Source organism: Crocodylus porosus, unplaced genomic scaffold (genome assembly GCF_001723895.1).
Source record: "Crocodylus porosus isolate Cpor-Errol unplaced genomic scaffold, CroPor_comp1, whole genome shotgun sequence".
NCBI classification, from domain to species: domain Eukaryota; kingdom Metazoa; phylum Chordata; order Crocodylia; family Crocodylidae; genus Crocodylus; species Crocodylus porosus.
This window is the reverse complement of record NW_017728924.1, coordinates 13,663,804-13,687,188: the sequence shown is the minus strand read 5'-3', so window position 1 is coordinate 13,687,188 and position 23,385 is coordinate 13,663,804. Positions and strand designations below refer to the sequence as shown.

The following is a 23,385-nucleotide window of genomic DNA, read 5'->3' as shown; positions in this document are numbered from 1 at the left end:
GCCAATCAGCAGGCAGGACACTAAGCTGGTAGATAGAGTAGGAAGCTTGGATTCTGAAGCCGGCTTCTCCCCCTGTTGTGTGTCCCCCCAAAGATTGGGAGGCAGAGGCCAAAGAGGCCCTCCAAGTAGGCACCAAATTGTACACTGAAGTTAGTGGATGCATTTCAACCCATTACATCTCAGTCACTGACCTCCCAGACTGAACAAGTGCTGGCTTTTTAATGGGCTTAGGGAGCTCAATCTTGAGAGTCCAGAGGAGAGCCACACGAATGATTAGAGGTCAAGAGAACAGGCTGTATGAGGCGAGGCTGAGAGCCATGGGACTCTTCAGCCTGGAAAAGCGAAGGCTCAGGGGTGACTTGGTGGCAGCCTGTAAGTATATAAGTGGGGGCGCGCACTAGGAACTGGGAGAACATCTGTTCACCAGGGCACCCCATGGGAAGATTAGGTTCAACGTTCACAAATGGTCACAAACTCTTGGAAGACCATTTTAGATTGGACATGAGGAAAAACTTCTTTACTGTCCAAGTCCCCAGAGCCTGGAACAGACTCCCACAGAGGTGGTGCGAGCACCTACTCTGGAGTCCTTTAAGAAATACTTGGATGCTTATCTTGCTGGGATCATTTGACCCCTGCTGACTGCCTGCCCTTTGGGCAGGGGGCTGGACTCGATGATCTTGTGAGGTCCCTTCCAGCCCTAATGTCTATGAAATCTAGACAAAAGTCACTGTGAAGGTACAGGAGGGGTGGGGGGAATAGATCTCTGGACTATTTTATTCCCATTGCATCTCTCAGTCAGAATAAGAGGGAGGTGACATTTACAGAGCTTTCAACTTCCCATTACCCTCATGGCCCAGAAAAGAGGAGAGGATGGAGATGATACTGGAGCACTGTTTCAGTTTTCTTCTCAGCTGGACTGGACAGATACAGCTAGAAAAGGAAATAATACAATATGAGCAACCAAGGAAATGCTGACAACTAGGGAAAAGGAGAACAGTTTTCAGAAACTTTTGCCAAATATTAACCAGAAACCCTCCATCCGGCACAGATGGCTGACTCAGTGTTTGACAGTGGCAATATGAGGATAGACAAAGACAGAGGAAACCTGTGGTATACTCGCTTAAACATGGTCATAGATACTACACAATTTACAAAAAGTCAAAACAAGGACTACATATCTGGACCAGGCCTGCAGAATTTAAGATTAAACTGTTGTGGAGGTCCATGGGTATTTCCTGAAAGCCTTTACAATGCAAGACGTACCAGTAGCCCATTCAGTCATCTGCCTATCCCCTGCTCCTAAGTAGCCAAGAACCTTCTTCTTAGAAATTCCTCTCTTCTCAAGCAACCTTGCTGCTACATCACCCCTCAGAAGAGCATCTGAAAATCTCCCCTCCCTGTAACTTACTGTTTAACTTGAAAACTGAGCAGTTAATTCTGCACAATGTCGCAGGCTGGTTCAGGCTGGATGAGAGACTGGATAAAATAAACAGCTTGGTACACTGCTTTTTCCTAAATTCCTTCTCTTTTAAAATCACATGGGAGGAGGCAGGTGTATTTTGGGATCAGATGATGTGTCTCAGGCAGAGAAGCTCTGCTTGGTTCAGCGGTCTGGAAGAGGGAAGAAAAGGGCTCTAGGAGACACATCCAGAGCGGAGGGGAAAATATAAGGTGACAAATATGCAAAACCCCAATTTTTTTTAACCAGTTTTAATTCTATATATTTTTATAGTTTCATAAACTTTTACAAAAATTGTACTAATATTTTTATACCAACAATCAGAAGTTCACATTTGAAAAAGGACAGTCAGTCATACTTTAAACACACATCCAAATACTTCACTTCCAAGTACAAAATTTAAGAGAATGTGAAACATTTTACAAGTAGGAGACATGAAAGAAAGGAGCTGGAATGAGACTCTAGCCATTAGGTTTACCAATGTGATTTCTTTTCCCCGAACCCCAAGGCATGTCAGCACCTCCCACCTCCCTATGGGATTCTGCTCTAGATGTACGCTCTCGCCACATCCAGGGAGCGCGCGCGCGCGTGTGATGCCAGGCTAAGTTGGCTCCATTATTTCTATTTCAGGAGGTTGTCCACATGGATTAGGTGGCATGTGCCTCATGATGGCACTCCTTGGCACAGTCCTGAGGCTTTGCATGCATGCCCTTGAGAGCCTGATTCAGTGAGGCATGGTGCGCTCTCTATGGGCCCCGATTCAGCTGCATGCTTAAGACCTTGCTTAAGTGTATGCCTGAAGTCAATCCCAGCTGAGCAAAGTGCTCAAGCCCTGATTCAGGAAACTCCACCTACTCAGGACTGTAGCAACTTTAAGGCTACATTAACCACATACTTAAGTGCCTTGATTAAATGAAATGCAGGCATGAGAAGTCCACACTGCCCATTCACTGGAGGCATTCCAGTGAGGGCTGAGGGTGATGCCGAGTACCTTACAGAGTCAGTTCCTCACTTCCAGCGATGAGCTGGATCCATAAAGCAGAGTAAAACTGGGAGGACAGCAAGGCTGCACAGGGCGTTTTCTTCTCTCTCCTCTTCAGTGGGCACTTTTGGCTTCCACTATCAAAGTGAGCATTTCCAGCAAAGACAACTGGTTGGTTAATGCAATGAGTTCCAGTCTCCAAAAGACCTAGCCAGGATATGGAAAGATGCATCTTCATTATGGCATGAAAGAGATATCCACCCGCATAATGTAAACCAGCGTTGGATACTGCACAGCACTGCAGTAACACTCCCGTGAGCTGAAGTGTTGGGAACTGTAATGTAAAATGACTAGTCTTATCTGACATCTGGCAGCATAAGTTCAAACCTCAGCCGTCGCTGCTCGCACTCAGCGTTCGGCTTGAAATCATGGGGGAGAAAGGGGTCATTTTCAAATTGCGCAGCGTTTCCCAAGATCAGTCCCATCTCCTCCGTTAAATGGATTTCATTAGGTGAAACTGGATAGGCTGGGAAAGCAGGGGCCTTTAAGGTGTATTGTACTTTTCTGAAACGATTTGATGAGCTCAAAAGCCGGAAAGAAAAAAAACAACTGTACTGAAACGCCTGAAAGACCAGTGAGATTTTCAGGTAAGCACAAAGACCTTTCAAGGTCAAAAGTTCATGGATGGATTCTGCAGAACCCTGCTGAAGAAGAGAGAGGTTGACATCCGCCTGGCAGATCAGTGAAGAGCAGACTAGCAAAGCCAAGCAGAAACTTGCTCGAGTAAACAAATCAGCCTGCACCACATCTATTACAAGAAAGTACAAAACGTTTCATTCCTCAGTAAATAGGACAGCTAACTAGAGACTTACAATATGCTTAAAATTCTTACATTTGAGATTGTCTTGGCAGTTGGAGTTGAAAGTAACAGAGAGGACAAACTTTGGAAAGTGTATTATAAAGCGTTAGCTATACCAGACAGAGTTGAAAAGCAACCCCCGCCCCCCCAAAAGTACATAACCAAATCTTAGGGGATTTTTTTTCCCTCCTTCTTTTGATATGTCCTCCTGGCATTTGACAAAGGCTGAGAGCAGTCCAAGTATACAGAGCATGTCCTGTTCAGTCAATTCTGCATTTGCAGTTAGTAATGATGTTATGTCAATACAGAAGCAGACTGTTGGAGGGGAAAAAAAATGATTTGGAAAGGCTTATATGTACAGGAGATGAATCTAGCTAGCAGACTATGATCAAACTAGTGAAGAGTGAACAAAGAGCACATTTGCTTCACAGATGAACTAGTTTCACAAGTCTGACAAAAAAGGCCGCAATATAACTCAACACAAAAGAACAAATTCACTAAAATCACCAACGTGCCAGCTGCTTGGAGACCAAAGTCACATTCAAATTACAGGTTTCCACCAACATACCTACATCATTCAGGACTATGAAGAGCTGTGATCCCTGGCCTTCATGCCCATACTGGCTAGCGCTCCAACATAGATGCAATTATACTGACACAACCAGGCTTTTATTGGTATGATTTGTTTTCCTTGGAAGGAGTGGGGCTGGACTACGTTTTATTAGCAAAAGCAGTTTTATGGATACAGCTTACACTGATATTCAGCATTTTGTTGGTGCGTTATGATGATATATCTACATGATCAGCATAGCACTCCTACTGTAAAGGAGACATAGCAGCAATAGTAAAGAGATTTAAATTTTATTTATCAAAAGGAGGTTATGTAGGATCATGCTGAGAGATAATCTTGGTGTCATTAGAAATAGTCATTCTGGACCATTATGTGAGACTATGCCAAATCATATACTCCAACATAAATGCCACCCTAGGAGAACAGTAGCAATAGGTTCCCACTTGGTACCAGTGTAAGTGACCCCACAGAGCCCAAGACACTATGGGACTTGCTCTTTGTGAGCACACAAATGCCACTCAGGTGTTATGGCAATGCGACTGAACCTGTCAGAGGACATATGGGTTAGTGGTGCCAATTCTTGCAAGGTAAATCCAGTAACTAAAAGAGGGAGTTTACAGAGTATGTCTGGCTCTAAAGACACACTAAGATGACAGTGCCTGAAACAGCTGACTAGGTTATAGGTGCTGAGATCATAGTTGGCTAAATTACAGTGGAACCCTCCACTAAACGAGCAATCTCCCCAAATACAGAACGTCAGTCCAAAGAGAGGTTTTACGTGTTGATGTACTGGGACCATTTAGAGTCACCTTCCCTCACGCAATAGAATTGCATTGGTCGGTAGCTCCAAGTGCGCTTCCTTGGAAAATATCTTGAAAGGAAAGTGTGTGAAACCCACAGACTTGGTTTAAGTGTCCTGAACTGGAGCTGCTGTTTCATGGACTCAGCTGATCCATGATGAGCAGTTTTACCAAATAACTCAACACACAAAAGTGGCCATTTAAAAGAAGAAACTAACAGTAAAAGTGAACCAGTGCCAGTAGTTTCTATTACACAAACTGTCAGCTAGATAAGTATTTAAGGTGAACTTGTATAATGCATATCGTTCCAACAGATATAAGGGTAGCTAAAATTTGGAAAAGACTTCCAACTACAGAATTTGAATTTGGGCAGCTAGTTATTCTCTGAGGATATATATTGGCCACTAGCTATACTGGCTGGAGGACAAAGGCCAAGAGAGGGGAGTCTGCTTTATTTTGGAGTAACCCTGGTCTTTAAACCCCTTTGTGTTCTCCACTTCAGTCAGATAAGGAAAAATTATTCTGCCACAATGAAAATGAGAAAAGATAAGAATCAGTCTTGGATCCTGATCTGCAATACGAATTATTCTTTGGCCCAAGAGACTGAGATTAAAAGTACAAAGTTTTGATCTAGATCTGAAGCTGTATCAAAATTCAAAGGTTTTGACTCAGGCCCACATCTCCCTCTAAGGTTATTCGGAATCACTGAAAGTAGATGCATTCCCTTCGACCAAGTCTAGAACAGTGCATGTGGGCAAGGAAATCTGAGATCTGATCTAAACACATGAGTTGCAAAAATGGAGGCAGCTTGGCAGCAGATAATGCCACTTGAACCAGAGAGCCCTTTGCAGGCACTTACACAGGTACACCAGTAAGGTTTGTGCCTGGTTTCACTTACAGTAAGGTACACCTCAGAAACTTTACTGTTGCACTGGTAACAATACAAGGGTGCAAAAACAGAATTTGGATCCTTTGCTGTAGATTAAGGGTGCATTGGTTTAGCTCAGGTGCCTTCCTTAAGCCTCTGCTCGTATTACTTGAGGGTACGGACAGATATACATTTGGAGTTGATTCAAAAGGGGAATATTTTCAAAGGGCAGCAGCTGTTCCATTCTTATTGATACATGTGGACAAACAAAATTAAGATGGAGTGGAGTCGCTACATTTCTATTATTTCCACCTTGTCCACACATAACAATTGGGATGGAACAGCTGCTGCCCTTTTAAAACGTCTCTAAATGTGTATGTCAAGACCCTCAGAAACACAAAAGGCTCCAAGTTTCTTGAAGAAATGCTAATCACTAGGTGGTGATACTCTTAAATATGCACTGAAAAGACAATTAACTACAGTACAGCAGACCTGTGGAGGACTCCATAGACTCTGCAGCTCTTAATTTGGAGTGTAAATAGCACATAGGCTCTCTCACAGGTCCTATCATGCGAAGATCTTTAAGCTGTTTAATAAGCCCTTTGAATACACAGAGCGTAAAAGAAAAAAGAAAGAAGGAAAGAAAGGTTACCAGCTGACCATCACCTCTCATTATCACAGATGTAAAATGATGTCTCCTTCTTGCTGCTGTTATTCATGGTTTCTTTTTATCCTTTTCTCCCTTGCTTCAGATGCATCCATTCTAAAATACTGCTTAACTATGGAGATCAGCAAAATATCCAAGGCAGAGAGAACACCCACAGATGGCAAAGGTCCAGTTTTTCACCTTCATTTTCATAGTAACTCAAAACAGCTTTAGAAAACAAGCTAAAAGATGAGCATTTAATCTCTTAGTTTGTCTGGCACATAACATTCTGCTGTCAGAGTGATAGGAGTTAAAAATCTCCTGCCATGTTTTGGCAGGAGCCAATTTTTTTTTTTTAATGACTAATTTTTAACACCCTGGAGCTTAGGTTTTTGAATGGAAAATCCAACAGATTCTTAAGCAGGGGGCCGCTACAACATGTCCTGCTCTGATGTGCCTTAGGTAAGAATACAGATTCATCAGCTGTTCTCCAAATTCATTGCTCACTATATACAATAAACCAATCACCTTCTCTCCTCTTGTCTGAATTCACAGTGTCCTTATTTCTAAACGAGTCCAGTTTCATTACTGGCAGTGCGTGCATTACTGCACAACATTCCAAAGATTAATACTGAGCTGGTGTCACTAAACTTTGACTGTCAAACTCCTCCCTCCCTTCCTAAGAAATGGAGGAGACAAAAGTAACGCAGTCAGCCGAAGCCTTTGCTTTCATTCTTAGAAGGAAACAGAACGATTTGTTTCATTTCAGAAAAGAAAGTGAAATTGTAAACCTATGGATGAAGAACCCATACAGCTGAAAACTCATTGACACTTGCAGAAAAAAAAGAACAAAGCAAAGACTAAGCCTGGGCACTGGCTTGAGTATAGTATGAACATAGGATATTTAAATCACAAAACACTCTAGTTAACATAATCCTTCAGTTTTTATGCTGACAAGTTTGACTTTGATGGGAAATTGTCTCAGTAAGGATCTCAAAACCAAATCCTTAACCAGAAAGCATAAGCATATTAATTCTTTAGCCACTGCACTGGGAAGAGAAGTGTAAGCATGTCAATGCATTTTTGGTTATTCAGGTGAAGTTGCTTGAAGTTATGACTTGACGTTCCAATGATGGACTCCAATAGCCCTCAAGCAAGAACAGTGAATTTCTGAGAAATTAGTGTAATTACTATCAGTTCCGAGATACTCAAACCTTCACACCCATGTCTATTGCATGCCAATCACATGCGATAATTCTTGGAATCTGCCTAATACACCTTATTGCTTACATAAGGCAGCTACAGGACACGAACACATTTTTAAAGACAACATACCCCTTTGCATAGGGTTGCTTGGATATTTAGCTGTCCTGATTCTGATAACTATTTTTAGGCAAACACAATATTAGAACCTAGCTTTACTGTGTGGATGAAAGCAGAGAATTTTGCCATACTTTATCTAATAAATATCTTGCCTGTCATAGAACTGACAAAAGGGTGTTTAGATTAGGAAAATGTGATGGAAGTAGGTTGAAGTTTGCTACCTCCAGTTTTTCCCCCCAAACACTTAATTTGTCTATCTTACTCACTACTGTACCCTTTGTATGCCTGGCACAGAACATTTAACTACCCTGGATGGCTCAAAACTTTAACTTTCTTGAGACAGTGGATCATCACTTCATGCTAGCGTTGTCATGTTATAGCACAATCACACTCATGGACTGAGTTTTCAGAATGAAGATTATCCGCTAATGGGAGATTCTTGCACATAAGGAGTTTGATCTGTAAATGGTCTCAAGCATTAGAGAAGTATTTAGAATTAATGTCTGGGAAAGGCACAGCGCCTTGTTATTTGGTATCAGCAAGTGTAATCGGTTACTTATGAACCCAACATTCACATGTTGACTCATGTAGTGCTTGTTTTTTGAGGCAGCACAGCTTGTCTTATTGCACATTCAACTTTACCTTCTTTCTTATAATTGAAAAAATACCCCTTGAAAGGAAAGCTTTAATACTGAAAATATACTAAAAAAGAACTTTAAAGTAGCATGAAGAACCAGGACACAAAGGCAGTCGCACGAAAGGCATTTCTTCATCTCAAGATAGGGATTACTGGTCAGATTGTGATGCTCCTAGTTGCAAGGATGTACCTTACTGTGGGAATAGTCCCATGGACCTCATTGGAATAGGGCTGGGGGCTCACACCTGGAATCCTGCAGCAGCCAGCAGGGCTAGTGGTAGCGCAAAGTACTGCTCAGTTTGAGTCAGAGCAGCACAATCTGACTCACATCAAGACATGGATATGGAACAGATGCTTGTTAAACATGCTGTTCCAGCTGATGCATTTTTCCAAGGCTCTGATACATGTTCTATTCTCTTGTGTTCTGCTTTCTAGTAATGAGTAATAGTTAAAAAAATGTATCCTCAGAGGAAAAAAGGTTGGTGGAGAGCAAGATGGGAAGATAGAGACACACACACATACTTTGACATATAAAACACCCATCCACATTTTAGAATTAAATTATTAAGTGCTACAAAATGCCATCTAGTTCTCCAGATGTTCCTACAGGGACTGACATTTATAAAAAACAACAACAAAGCACACCATTTTGCTGTATACTGTCAACGTAGATAGAGGCAGGGGGGGCATGTGGAGCCCTTTGTCATTATGCCAAACTCCCACCCCAATGCTAATGTTGATAAGAGTTACAGGCATGAATTAAGAACAAGTTTATGGCCCAATACTTCATTAGACCTCCATACTAAGTAACAGAAAGATTTCCATAGACTCCTCAGTTAGCAGTCTTTGCCATAACTCACTTATAATGGCTGCTTTTTTCCTTTTTTAGTTAAGCAAGGCAATGGAAAGAAAAAAAGATGTGAAACAGATCATCCATTCTGATGAAACACCTTTTGTTCAACACACAATCTCCACTTCTTCAACAAGTTAGCTCTATGGAAACTAAAAGTCATCTTTGTTGCAGATTTCTTGAGGCTCCAAAGCCAGAGAACCTCATTCCTCTTTGTTAACACCTGGTTATACTGACAAACATGGATTGTGAACTACCAAGGTTGGTCTTCAATCCAGTCCATGAATCTGCTTCTCCTGAATTTCTCAGTGAGCTCTCTGAGAGATCAAAATGTGCTGGAGTCTCCAACATCAATCAGCAGGACTCCACATGACCTCAGGGTTCTCTGTTCTTACAGAACGTGCTTGCTTTCTGCTGTTTCCAAGTGTGGCAGTGGTCACTTGAGCCTTGTGGACTGTGGTTCTGAATAGAAACTGATCATGTCAGCTAGTTAAAATACTCATTACTACCTTGAGCTTTGACCACCAGCTGGAGCACAAAATATTGTTCACACAGAGGTACACACTGCATCCGTGCTGCTAAGACAGATCCCCCTTCTTTTACTCGCACTTGTAATCACTTTGAAGGGCAGTCAGCCAACCTGCCCCTAGATCTTGTCCGAAACCTCCATGTCCCATAGTGACCTCTCAAGCTGAGCCCCAGCAAGACATAAGCATAGAGGAAAAATACTGAAGCATACACAAAAAGGAAAAAATTGCCTTTTACAAATATTCTGCCTCTTTCCACAGCTCCTGTAATACTGACAAGTTGATCATTGAAGAATAATACAGACCTGGCACACCAAGTCCATTAGCATTTGCATGGCTCACTCTCCCTTCTTCCAGTCAATTTTTCAGCCTTGACTTACTTGGAATTCTGAGCAAAAACTAACCCACACACCTCAATGCGGTTAAGAAATGCTAAAGATGAGTTAACCAGCCAAGTGGAACAGCTCAGGTCAAAATTGACATAGAGGCCCAAGTGCCACTGGACTCTGACTCTTGGAGGATTCAGTGCTAGTCATTTTGTTACCTGCAAATATAGTATTTTACCAGTTACAACATCTTAAGTTAGCAGTTAATTCCTCTTTCTGTTGGGGGCTTGGAAACCTACTCATTTAGTTACTGGTTAAGAAAGCTAGAGGTGACCAACAGATGAACCACAGGCTAACAGTTCATCTCCTCAGCTTTAAGAGGGATCTCCATCTGGAATGGATGGAATTGGGTCTCAAAATTAGCTGCCCACAATAAATCACACTTTCTTCTTTTTCTACCTTTCTGTGTTTTCAAGTGCCTTCAGTTTTCTTGCAGCGATCCTGGGAGCCAGGGGCTACATTATGAGTCACAATAACTGCTCAGTGTCACTAAGGGCAGTATGCTTTCTCTTTCCATCCAAGAGCAGATGGAAAAGGTGCGACTCCAAAGTTCTCCTGCCATCAGTGAAACACATCTGACACAACCAGCAGCTAGCCTACTTTAACTGTTTACAGCCAAGTCAGGTTTGACACTAGGGACACACAGCGAGGGGATCTCTCTCCTTGATGGAATATCAGAGGGGAAATCTGAGTTTGGTGGCTGACCAGGCCATACAGGAATTAGCTTATGGTCCAGTTAAGCAGACTGAAAATTTCCAGAAAGGACTCTTTTTTTGATGTGGGAGGGGAGAATTCAGCACTCTTACAAATGACAAATGCTTAGCTCTATTTTAATTTTTTTGCCTTCAAGTGGAATAAAAAAAAAGTCTTGAAATCTGTTCATCATAGATTAAGCTCTGTTAATCATAAGATTAAGGTAGTATGGAACTGAATCCAACATCAAGGCAATATGTGCAGGCAGAATCAAGGAGGCTGTGTGTTGGGATGGATCTGTAACTAAAACCCAAAGGTTCACCAAGTTCTGCCTACAGTTTGCTTTAAAAGGCATTCATTAACTGTAAACAAATATTGTGACAATTAGAAAATTGAGGAAGTGGGAAAAGCGAGTTAGAGTCCAAGTTAGAGTTCTCTTCAGAAAATAGTTGGAGAAGAAAAATGCAGCTTTAAAAATCAAAATGTCCTGTGTAAAATGGCTCCAAAAGTTAAAAGCATTAAACTAGGAGAAATTTTTCCTCTACGAATATTAGGCCTGTGTGAAGTGGCTAGTATTTATTTTAGATTTGGATTCAGTTGATTCGGAGGACAGTACTTCGATTCAGTGATTCAAATCACTGTCCCAAGTCAATTTGGCCGAATCTGATTAAGATATTTAGCTGCTGCCGAATTGCCCGTATCAAACAGATCCCACCCCCCCGCCCACTCTCCCAACCCCATCAATTGCTGCCCTGCTCTGCCCAGCACCAGCATCCCAGCTCTTTAAAAAAAAAGCCCTGCACTCACTGGCTCCTGCCAGGTGGGGCAGCGATCCCCGCTGCCCCCCACTGCCCCACATTGTGTGGGGGGGCTCTGCCATGAGGCCCCAAAAGCCCTGACAGCCGCTGCAGCAGTGCCAGCAGTGCCCCCTCCTCCAGGTCTCCCCCCTGCCTCCTACTTATCAGCATGGAGTCTGGGTCCAGCTCCCTGCGCGGCAAGTGGGGACTGCCTGAATTGCCGAATCTCCTCCAAATCGATACGGAGGCTTCGAATCAATTCAGACCTTTGTATTGGTCTCCCAATTTGATTCAGATTTGGAGATTTGGCAGCTGAATCAGGCCCAATCTCATCCAAATCAAATCAGTACCTGAAGCTTCGCACAGCCCTAACAAATATATTGCAGCACATCTGCAACTGCACAGGATTATGCTCCTTTTAAAAAAGGGCCTGTGCTTAGACAGGGGGAAGATGCTGGTGTCACACAGTGTATACATGTGTATGTGCGTCTCTGGGAGTGAGGGACTGGAAGAAGGCTTTATATGTGTGCCTCAGTGGTAGGACAGCCTGGAAGGAGCTCTCCATTCATGACGGTCTCCGAAACCAACATTTTGTCTTTGCCAGAATCCGGCTGCTGTTTCTTGAGCATTCTTTGATGAACCAGCGGCACGACAGACAAGACCAGGCCCCCGATAATTGGGGGAATTCCAGCAAAGTAAAAGGATGGGTGGTAAGTCCCAAAATAATCATGGAGGTATCCTGAAAAACAGAAGAACTGTGATTGTAGTAACTTTAGACTAATGGCTAATTTAAGTCTTCCTAAATCCACAGAGGAGACAACTTGGGCCCTCTCCAGCTCCACCCTAACTAGGCTTCATAGAATGGAGCTCTGTTACCCAGGATTTTAAGAGTTTGTATCAGAATTAAGGATCACAGCTTCAGATACTAATTATTATTTAACTACAACTGAAATAAGATTCTGAGACTCAAACCAGAATCAGAAATAAAAATCAAGGTAACGTTTCATAATCAAATACTGCAAATGCAATTTCTTATCACTAGATTGATAAACAAATATACAGCAGAAAAAGGTACCAGCTGCCTATAAACATGTTGAATGTTAAACGCCTTTCTTTGTAACATAGGGTTTGCTTATGGATGTCCATGCTAGTTTTGTTTTGGGGTTGTTTTTGGTTGGAGAGAGAACCAAGTACGGACATTTATCAATTACACGCTACTTCCTTCAGACCAACTGTGCAATACCATTTGTTCAAGCAAGTTCTTACATGACCAGACTTTTTTTTTCTGGAGATGCTACTTTCATCATCATTTGAGGCTGTTAGGAAAGTCCCTAGAATTCCAAGATTTCTCTTGCATGTAGAAACATAGGGATTGCATGGTTTTGTGTGATGTGTCCAATTCAGGATATTTCTAAGGAGCAGCGTAATGATGCTGACAGTCTTTTCTCAACACCAGCTGAATCATCAATTCATGCCCAGAAGCATAAGCACTGATGGTGCTTTTTTTGTTTTGTTTTACCAAATTCAGCTGCCCTTCTTGTTCAAGGGCATGTTCCTGCATTGAACTTGCACATGTGTTTTACTTTAAACACAAATAAGCTCAAAGTCCTTAAAGTTAAGCAAGTATGCTGATGTTTGTTGGATAATGACCCCATATCTAATCTTTACATTTTGTTCAGTAATTTGAGGCATGATTCGTACCCTCTGCCAAAAACTCAGCTCTAAATTTCATGTTATAAAAAAGTGGTAACTATGGAGCTCTAATTTAAAATATTTTTCAAATAACTGAGGCTAACACACATCTATGAAATATTTATTAAAACACGATCAATTTTGATATTAGCCTGTTCTGTCTAATTCTATCATCTGCTCTTAAAACTATTTTTTAAATTGCTGGGATGATGATATATACTCTGTTAATTTTTTCAGTATTCAGCTGCCCCATGTGAAGAAAAACACCATTACATCATAGGAAAAGTCTTATTTGTAAACATACTGCAGCTAAAATTAATGTGGAAAAAATGTAGAATATTTTTAAGATAATGCATTAGTTTATGCCAAAATATGTGGATATGTGAAGAAGACAACAGTATGCGTTTCCTCTTCCAACAATACCTCACTCTTCCCTAGCCACCACCGCCTTCCCATCATTTGTGATGCAAGACTTAACATGCAATCCCATAAAATCCTGTGATCCTAGAGTCCGACACTTCTACTGACCTGCTACTGGTGGGCCGGCAGTCATTGGGATGGCCATAAGACCCAGGAGATAGCCAATAGCTTGAGAAGCTTGCATTGGTCCAACCAACTCAAAGGCTATGGGAGCCATGATAGTTATAAAGAAACCATCACAAAGTCCAAGAAAGAGGCAGACAACAATAACATCTTCAAATTTTTGGCACTGTGGGATCATCATGCACATGAGGCCCAAAAGCATAAAGGAGGCAACCTGAAGAGTCAAAGTGCAGATATTAGACAGGTAACTGATAAACCATGAACTTGTGGCTTCTTAATGCAAGTCCAAGGCTGTGGGACTTTCAGAGAAAAAATACAAGAATCCATTCCGTAATTTCATACTTGTAATTTGAAAACATTTCTTTAAGACAAGAGGGCTCATTTTGGACAAATAATGTAAGTAGTGTAGAAGCCCACCCTTAGCCCATCCTTTCTATGACCGGTCCCCTGACTAATCCTGTACTTCTTATATATAATAAGCACCTTGTCTCCCTTCCAGATTCTTCGCTCTCTCTAGAATGGCCGGCCCTGTTGGCCGCTCCAAATATTCCCTCCCACTTCAATCTCTCATTCGCCTGCCACTCTTTTATCCTGGACATGCTGCTTTCAGCTGCATCATCTTGCTCATACCTTGCAGTGCTCAATGTTCATGCCTTAAGTAGATCCTCAAAGGTCCTGAAATACCCAACGATGCAGGTAGGCATCTAGCAAGATTTTCAGGCAGCTCCTATTGAAATCAAGTACCTAACTTGCTCTGAAAATGTTGCCTATTGACACATTGATGCTCCCAAACCCCTTGGAAATCTGACCCTAGGTAAAAAGTGTTCTGTGTGGAAAGGAATAGGTCAGGCATTCTGAACTGCAGCAGCAGCCAGGCTTGAGGCTATGTAACCCAGAAACAGGAGAGCCATCATAAGCACTTCAATAGAGAGACTGATGGGTTTGTGGTAATAATAGAGAGCAATAACATACAGGCAAAGGAAACCCCAGGACAGAAGAGATCTGACTGAATGTTAGCAACATCACCAGCTACAAAAGGCATCAATAAGGTGACCTGAAAAATGTTTTTATAATTAATCCAACATATTCTGCCATCTTTTTACATGCTCTAGGTTCTGTGTCCAGGCTGAAAGAGTAAATGAGAACAGCCCGGTTCCTGAAGCTGCTGAGAGAGCTCTAGTCTGGGGAAGCTCTCTCTTTTGAAGAACAAACAATAGTATTTCCTTTCCTATGTGACCATGGAAACAAAAGGCAGGAATGCTACCTGCTCCCTAACTAAGGTGTCTAGAGCCCCATCCTACTAGAAATGAGACCCAACTGTATAATTTTAATGAACGACAACACGGAACTACATTGATGACTGACTCACAAAACACTGTTTAAAAAAGCTAACTTTAGTCCTACTTCAAGAGAAGCCAGAGGATCTGCTTCTCTTACCCCTTACACTGAGGCCTAAAATTAGGAAGAGTAGGGCACTGGGTAGCAACTCTAGCAAGCTAGTTATCCCAAAACACAGAGTTAGACATTCTGCAACTCCCAGAACTGTGAGGGCAAACAAGCAACAGGCCATCCCTAATTTTGGATACTGGCACCACATTTTTTTAAATTACAGTAAGAAATATGGATCATGACACTGATGTTGCCCCCTACTTTGAATTCAGTCATGTTTTTACTTGGAGGGCCACTCTAGATTAATCTGGAGGGAGGCCTTTAAAAGAAGGATTATCTGATGGACTAGTCACCTAATTTCAGAAGCCTTTTTTAGCAAATCAAAGAGGAAAATGGCACCAGTTAGGAAAGGAGCAATCAGAGTCAGGATTCTCAACTTCTATTTTTGTCTCCATTATTGACTTGCTGGAAGATATTGAGTAAAGCATACAGCTTCTCTATGGCTCACTTTAACCTTCAATAATATTTAACTACCTCCTGGGTGTTGGGAGGGTTAACGAATTGGGTGGAAAGCCTGAACAGCTCCTTGGATGAAATGCACTAAGTGCCATATATTGATATTTGTGTGGGCAAGTCATCCCAGGGTAGTAAAGCTTTCATGTTTAGCATGCACTTGTATGGGGGAGAGGAGCGGAGTGGAAGATGAAGCATAGCATACCTGCAAGTAAATCTTCTTCAGCCCAGGAATGCAGTCACCAATCCGGCCAGAAACCAAGCGGCCAAGCCCTGACATGGCTCCAAGGCAAACCAAGAGAATCCAATCCTTTTGGTTTTCCTTAAATGCCTCCTCCACATACTTAATCTGGGATGGATAGAGGGAAATAGTGCCATTAAGCCTCAATAAACCTATTAATTACACTCACCAAAAACACAGACTGACTGGGACTGTCTTAAACATTAGACCAAGAATTTCTAAGAGGAATGCCTGTAACTAGATACTGACTACAACTGTGTGGAATTCCCTTCAAAGGATTAACTGCTATTAGAGAACGGCTCTGCTATGCTACACAAATACAATATGCTGGACCTTAATATAGCTCACAGTGACACCCTCCCCCTTGCCAACCTCAAGCCCAACGTATCAGTGAAAGGCCTTGGAGACCACTCCAGTAATGAGCTCTCCAACTATAGCATGTGCCCCACCTCCACATTGGTGGATTACTTGTTCAGCTTTACTGACCTGCAGTAGCTGCCCAGCCGCCATGACTTACACAGATGAAGTCCAGAAGGGGGCTCAGGCAGTCAAAATGCTCTGTTAGTGAAATGCTCCAAAGCTGCCTCTTCCCCTCACTATTCTTGTTCACAGGGAAACTGCTGCATCAGCCTCTCTTCTACGTGACCCCTTGCAACTCTGTCCCCACTTGCCCTTCAGTATCCTTCCTCACCTTTTAGAGTCCTTGGAAGGAGGAACGTCATTAGAAATCTCTCTTCCACACCCACCCACCCACCATTTCCCTCTGCATCCACTACACATTGTGATGATGCACTCTCCAGCTGAGTACTAGCACTGGTCAACAGCATTGAAGATCACCAGCCAAAATGCAAGGCAGGTTGAGGGGCTTTAGCTGAACAGACTAGCTGCACAGAGACAGATTCCTATTCACTCCCTCTTGCTCACCAGATGCACGTAAGGTACAAAGTATCCCAGGACGGCAGTGGCGATTCCAAAAGCCCATATCCGGTAGGTCTTTTTCCTGAAAACCCTCATGCTGAAATAATTCTGCATCTGGTTCCCGCACTGCTGTTTCATGCTCCGGCTGCCCAGTTTATCTCGCCCGTCCTGGTGAGAGTCAGAAGAAGGAGGCAAGAGGGGCCGGAAAGTCAGAGACAAAAGTATCTGGATAAACATAAAGGCACTGAGGACTTGGAAAGTGTGAGCCAGCCCAATGGCTTTACCGACAGTCTTCAAAAAGAACGGAAGGGATATTGAGAAGAGGCAGCTGCCGCCAGCCACGATGCCATTTGCCAAGCCCAGGCGCCGTTTGAAGTAATGACCAAGAATTACCAGAGAGGGCTGGAAAGCAAAGGAGCTGCCACATCCAAAGAGGATCCCGTAGGTGAAGTAGCGGACTTCAAGGGACCTATTGGCAAAAACAAATCTGCTTTGTTAAACAGCACAAGCTTATTATAGTTTATCTTCCAGTAATGCCCAGAGTGCTCAGGTGAGATCAAGGCCCATTTTGTGACAGAAACCATATAGGTAAAAGCTGCCTTGAAGAGTTTACAATCTAAGCATACAATGCAAGGATTGTCTCCATTTTATAGGCAGCATCTAAAATCTCATGGTAGATTAAGTTTAGCTTCTCTCCATAGAGAACAGGAATAAAAGGCAACTGAATTACACTTCCCGTGAGGTCCTGCTGCAGTATATGGAACTCGAATCCTCTTTATTTTTTAGACGTACAGTTCTTTTGTGAAAAAAGTTATTTTTTTGTTAAATGGAAAAACTGAAAATATTCAGCCATCCCTAATTTCAAAGCTGGAGGCCTGACCGCTAAAACAGCCTTTGGCATTTTGTTCCAGAACAGAACAGTGGAGTGTTCCTGCCCAAACTCCAGTTTCGGTAATAAATGTGCTGCTTCCTTTAAACCCCTTGCCAGTTTCAACTGGATGTTGTTATTTTTCCATTTTTACCCTGAAGTTTTATTGTGAGCTGTTAACCAGATGCTATACCCTACTACAGGGGTGGCTGCCTTTCTGCAGCCAGTGACATGACCATATAAATATGCTTTGAAATCCTTAAGGGGGGGAAAGTTTGATTTTTTTTTGTCTTTAAATGCCAATGTTATTAATAAAGCAGGTAAGAAGATTCTTGCTGTTCTGTTTCTTTTGGACAGCAAACTGAGAAAATGTTTATAAACATTTCACTTTTTCCATTACAGAGTCTGTCTCTCCAGCTAGGTGAGCACAAAGCAGGACACAACTGCTATACTGCGTTATTCAAAGACAAATGACTGGCACAAAAACCAATGTCCAGCTCCTCCAAAGCCAAACCACACCAGAGAAACCTCAGGAGACATCAGGTGGACAGATGAGTAATCACCGCACAGCTGTTCCCCTGCCCTTCACACAACTATTTCAAGGACAAACCTGAGAGTGCAGACAACATTGCGGTCTAGGGCCCAGCCACTGAATGTGGAATACAGACACTAGAGGATCATCTGTTTTCTCTGTTGCACTCATACTGCCATACTATCCCATGCCCACAGTCCCAGATGGGATAAAGCAGACTCAAGCTCTGGAACAAGCTTAATTTTGAATGACTGGGGACAATAAACCACAGGTCCCATCTGCATGTGCGTTAAAATATCCCACAGACTCTTGTGTGAGAGCCCCTGTAACCTTTGGCAGGATTTTCCATTTCCTCTCCTTGCTGTTAAGCTGGCTTGGGTGGGGGAAGAGAGGTTAATGCTTTTGTTTTTCTTATCTCTGCAAGGAATTGGCCCAACTCTTGCTTTCTGTGGTTACTTTTTTTCCTTCCTAAAATGTATTCTGGTTAGGAAAGCAGACTCCCATCAAAAGTGGCCTGTGTTCAAACACCACATCCCGGCATTGGTGGAATTCTTGTAATATCATTTTGCCTTTGATAACTTGCACCCCCAAAACACCTACTGCGTGTACTTGCAATGAACAGCACAGACCCAAACGCTCATCTGTGGGAACAGAGACCAGTATCGATGGCAACAAAGCCGACAGGCAACTATTTCTTGAGCTGAAAGAAAGCTCTTTTACTTATCAGGTAGAAAAGGGGTTACGTAGCCCTCAAGGAAAAAGTAACTCCCTTCCCAATGCCCCTAAAACTGACTACTCTACAGAGGCAGAAAGACAGGATGGAAAGTTTTGAGTCTTCAGAGAAGAGGTTTGACAGATGGAAGGAGATAGCCCCACTGAAATACCAAACATTTCTGATTCTTGTTTCCTGCCTTTGCTCAAGAAACCCCAGCTAAAATTGTGAAAAAACCTAAACGTTAAACATAGCTGATGTTTATCTCTTTGTAAGAGAGCCCATTAGAACAGCAGCAGTAGCAGCAGCTTTTAAGGAACAGTGTAACAATGTATGTTAAAAGACATCAAAACCAGAAAACCAGAAAAAGAGATGAGGTAGCCTTGGTACTATTACTGTTAAGAGTATGCCTGTTGCAAAACAAGATAACCAGTTTTAAGGCAATTAAGGTAGGTCTTCCAAACATTTTCCCCCCTTTTTTAATACACCACTTGTCCAACTACAAGTATGTCATCAGTGCCATACACTAAACACAGACTGACTTAATAGGGTTTGGATCTGAATTTCAGACGCTCTGAAGTCCAAGGATGTTTGCATCTGGCACTTTAGAGCAGCTTAGATAGAGATATAAGCAAAGCGTGGATGCAGATTCATGCTAGATCCACCAAGTTTATAGATGTTTGGAAATACAATCCTAGTTCAAATCCACCTGTATCAATGGGATTCTCAAGTCTTGAGTGGGAATTGAAGTGCAAGCGTCCATGACCAAAGTGCAAGTACATAAGGGATGTGCATTAGGATATGGGGAATGCCTGTTCACCAGGGCACCCCAAGGGATGACAAAGTCCAACAGTCACAAACTCCTGCAAAACCATTTTAGGCTGGACATAAAGGAAAACTGCTTTACTGTCCGAGCCCCCAAGGCCTGGAGTAGACTCCCCCCAGAGGTGGTGCAAGGACCTACTGCGGACACTTTTAAGACACATTTGGATGCTTATCTTGCTGGGATCCTTTGACTCTTGCTGACTTTTTGTTCTTTGGGCAATGGGCTGGACCCGATGATCTTGTGAGGTCCCTTCTAGCCCTAATGTCTATGAAATCTATGACAAGGAGGAGGAGAACACAGTGAACCCAATTTTCCATAAATGTTACTAAGTTTGGACATGTGGTGTATTAAAAAAGGGGGGAAAAAGGGTTGGGAGACCTGCCTTAATTGCCTTAAAATTGGTTATCTTATTTTGCAAGGTGGTTTTGTGCTTATGTATAAAACAGAAATATCCTGATCAAGGCATAAAATGAAGTAAAAGTCAACTGAGTATTGCACAACTTGGTGCATTAACATTAGGACACTGGTCCCTGTCAAGGACACTGACATGCAGACTGCTAGAAGCCCCAGCCAAGACCCAAAAGGGTAAGAAACAATTCTGCACTAGCAGAGGAATAGACTAGCAGTTCTTTACTCAAGTTTCCATGCACTTTGACCAGATGAACCACCGCTGCATCTAAATACAGGAGCTGCTATGTGCATACAACCTACAGCACATGTTATTTGAAACTGAGGACTATGACTGGCTTATATAAAAGCTTACTCATTGTTATGGGATAGCAAAAAGTTGTTGACTTTAAATTTTAAAATTGGACTTTATGAATGAGATGGAGGACTGCCAAGCTAAGCAGCATTGCTCATCTGATTTCTGTTCACTTTTGCCTAAGGCTGTCTGATAAAGAGGACACTCCCTCCCCACACCCTCCCGGACAGATACAGAGGACTTTTATTTTACCCTTACATAACATCTGAAAGGAATTTAAACTGTGACTATGAAAGTAGGAAATATGGAGTTTAGCTCTAAAGTTCCCTCCTGGAAAGGATCTATTTTTGTTTCTTTTTAAACAAAAACCAAACAAAACTCCAAACCATCCAAGTGGCACAGTCTGAAGTCCGGCTTTGCTTTGCACAAACATTTCACAAGCGAAGAAAGGAAATGTCAAACTTCTGCTTGAAAGGAAAAAGGGATTACAGAGTAAAACTGTCTGAAATTATGCACAACTGCAGTTCATTTTCCTTTATTCTATCGCCATGAATTCCCATGTATCAGTCCCACTGGGACTGGACAGGTGCTCTCAGGGTGTAAATTTTCTACATGAAGTGAAATCAGCTTCTAAAAACCACCCCCAAAACCCTGCCACTGATTTGTATTCATATCAAGTGGTTGCAGTTCATGCTCTTGGGCTTATCTACAGTAGAGTATCTGCTTGCTAAAGCTATGCCTGAAAGTTAAGCTTATGGAGTTCTTAATCACAGAGAGAGAACGTACAGTAACAGAAGCGCCTCTAACCCTAGCTTAGCTGTGCCACCTCTCCAAATGTAACCTAAGCTAAGAAAACCTCTCTTCTATTGGTGTAGCTGGGATGTTTTTCACACCCAAAGTAGGGCTGGAAGGGACCTTAGCAGGACACCTTGCCCAACCCACTGCTCAAGGCAGGATTGTCCATGCCTAAATTATCTTAAATAAATGTTTGTCTAACCTACTCTTAAAAATGTCGAAGGATAGAGATAGCTATGCCGGTCAAGCTTTATAGTAGACGTGGCCTGTAGAGCAGAAGGATCCGACTTGTAGCATCGGTACCACCAGGACATTTTGCAGGGCTGCGGCACGCAAAACAATCTGTTAGGAAACCGGACTCTGTGACACACAAGGACTTCTGGTACTGCTCAGTGGTGGATGGGCATGCGTGTGGCTGTGAGAAGATAGGCTGGTTATGGGCAGGGGTTGTGGGGGATGGGGCAAGGAATATACTGAAATTGGCTGAAATTCAGGCCAACAAATGGCTGAAATTCAGGCCAAAGCTCCTCTATGCGCTGATCTGGAATGGGACCAAACACGGCCCCTGAACTTTTGGCAACACCTGCTGTGTGGTCCTGTGCTGAAGCCAGCAATGCACGCCTGCCATTGTATGCCCGTAGTTTCACTGAACAGCGGGTGGCCTCCTCAGTGCACTTGGATTGTGTGGCATAAGTTTCCCACGGAGATTTCTGCTCCTTTATTTTAAAATGTCCGTTTCAAGTCTCTCTTTGAGGTATGGCCTTGGGATCATTTCCCACCCGGACACAGAAAGGAGACAGGAGAGGCTGGCACGAAGGCTGCTGTTCTGGGCTTCTGCTTTATCTTCGCTGCCCCCGTCCCCCCCATGGTGAAGTCTTCCAGCTCTGGGAGTGGTGCAGGAGAAAGCTGGGGATAAGGCACCTTCCTTCAAATAAACATGGCTTGAAGTATTTCAGGAAGTGCTTTAATTTAAACCATATAGGTTTTGGCTGAAATAAGACCCGCAACAATGCTTTTATTCATGTCGGCTTTGACTAAAGTTCAAAGATAATTCGCTTTAGGATAGATAAATAAACAACATCTAAATTAGGAACCTCAGATACTACGGAGAGTGGAGATACAGGCGTATGTACTTGGCAGTCCTCCTTGATCTCCAGAAATGAAGGGCTGCATCAGGTCTGAGGTTCTAGAGAGCCAAATCAATGTATCAAAACCTTATGTTAATGACTGTCCTCATGGGATACATGGAAGAGGACTTGCCACAAAAGTTCAAAAGTACTGACAAAAGAATAATACTTCTGTGCCTTTTCAACACAGCGTGTTGCAAAGGCAAAACATTCCAATGGAATAACACTTTCCAATCCAAAATGCATTTAAATTCCCCTATTTTCTTTCTGTTGTATATATAATCAAACAACCCAGAAACATTCAGTTTGTGCTTCCATTTTGACTAATAACACAGCTGTCAGTTCCTTAGACGCTAGCAGAAGATATTAACTCTTTCACACCTACATGGTCAAATTTAATTCCAAATATTTTTTTCACTCTTCCTGCTGAAGGTGGATTATAATTTTTTTACTAAGTTTTTTAGTCTGACAATGTTTGTCTGTAGGTTAACTGTACAATTACATGTCAGAGTGCACCCTTCTGTATAGAGACACAGAGCTGTTTTGCTGAGTTACTTTATTCCCAGGTAAGGGACACCTTCAAACTCCTAATCAGGAGCATAGACATTTGAGAGCCTCTTGACAGGCGTTCCCGTGGGGAGAATCTTTGGGTGCAGCCAAGCTCTGGAGCAGGGGTGGACAAAATACAGCCCGTGGGCTGAATCCGGCCCACCAAGGGATACTATCCAGCCTCCAGTCAGTCCCTTGGCCCACCTGGTCCAAGCATGGGGAGCAGCCCAGGCCATGATGCATGTGTGTGGTCTCACTGCCCCTGGGTGTCTGGCAGGGTGGGGGTGGCATGGCAGCTGGACTTGGCTAACTGACAGCCCCTGTGGCGGTGGCTCACTGACCCTGCCCAGTTGTTGTTGCCAGTACACCCCACACCCAATGCTGGGGTTGCCAGATGTAGTGGGTGGATAGGCAGGGGCTCCAGGGAGACTGGCCCAGCACCCCGTGGGCAGGGCGCAGTCAGCTGGGCACACGGGTTGGGGCTGCAGGTAAGCAGGGAGGAGTGTAGGGGACCAGGAGGAATGGGCAGGGGCTGGAGCTGGGATCACAGGGTGATGACAGTGTGGGGTCAGGGCCCAG

At 43.0% G+C, this 23,385-nt stretch overlaps 1 protein-coding gene across 1 annotated transcript in view; it reads right to left on the bottom strand.

Annotated features, from left to right (window-relative positions):
* Positions 1-11,709: 11,709 nt before the first annotated feature.
* SLC16A2 (solute carrier family 16 member 2) overlaps positions 11,710-23,385 on the bottom strand; it is a gene marked incomplete at its 5' end in the record, with an annotated part of 85,736 nt that continues 74,060 nt past the window's right edge. The window contains 4 exons of the mRNA XM_019540460.1: positions 11,710-12,137; positions 13,619-13,847; positions 15,741-15,884; positions 16,701-17,163. Of these exons, the coding sequence (XP_019396005.1) occupies positions 11,917-12,137; positions 13,619-13,847; positions 15,741-15,884; positions 16,701-17,163 (1,057 nt within the window). The remainder of the gene's footprint in view (positions 12,138-13,618; positions 13,848-15,740; positions 15,885-16,700; positions 17,164-23,385) is intronic.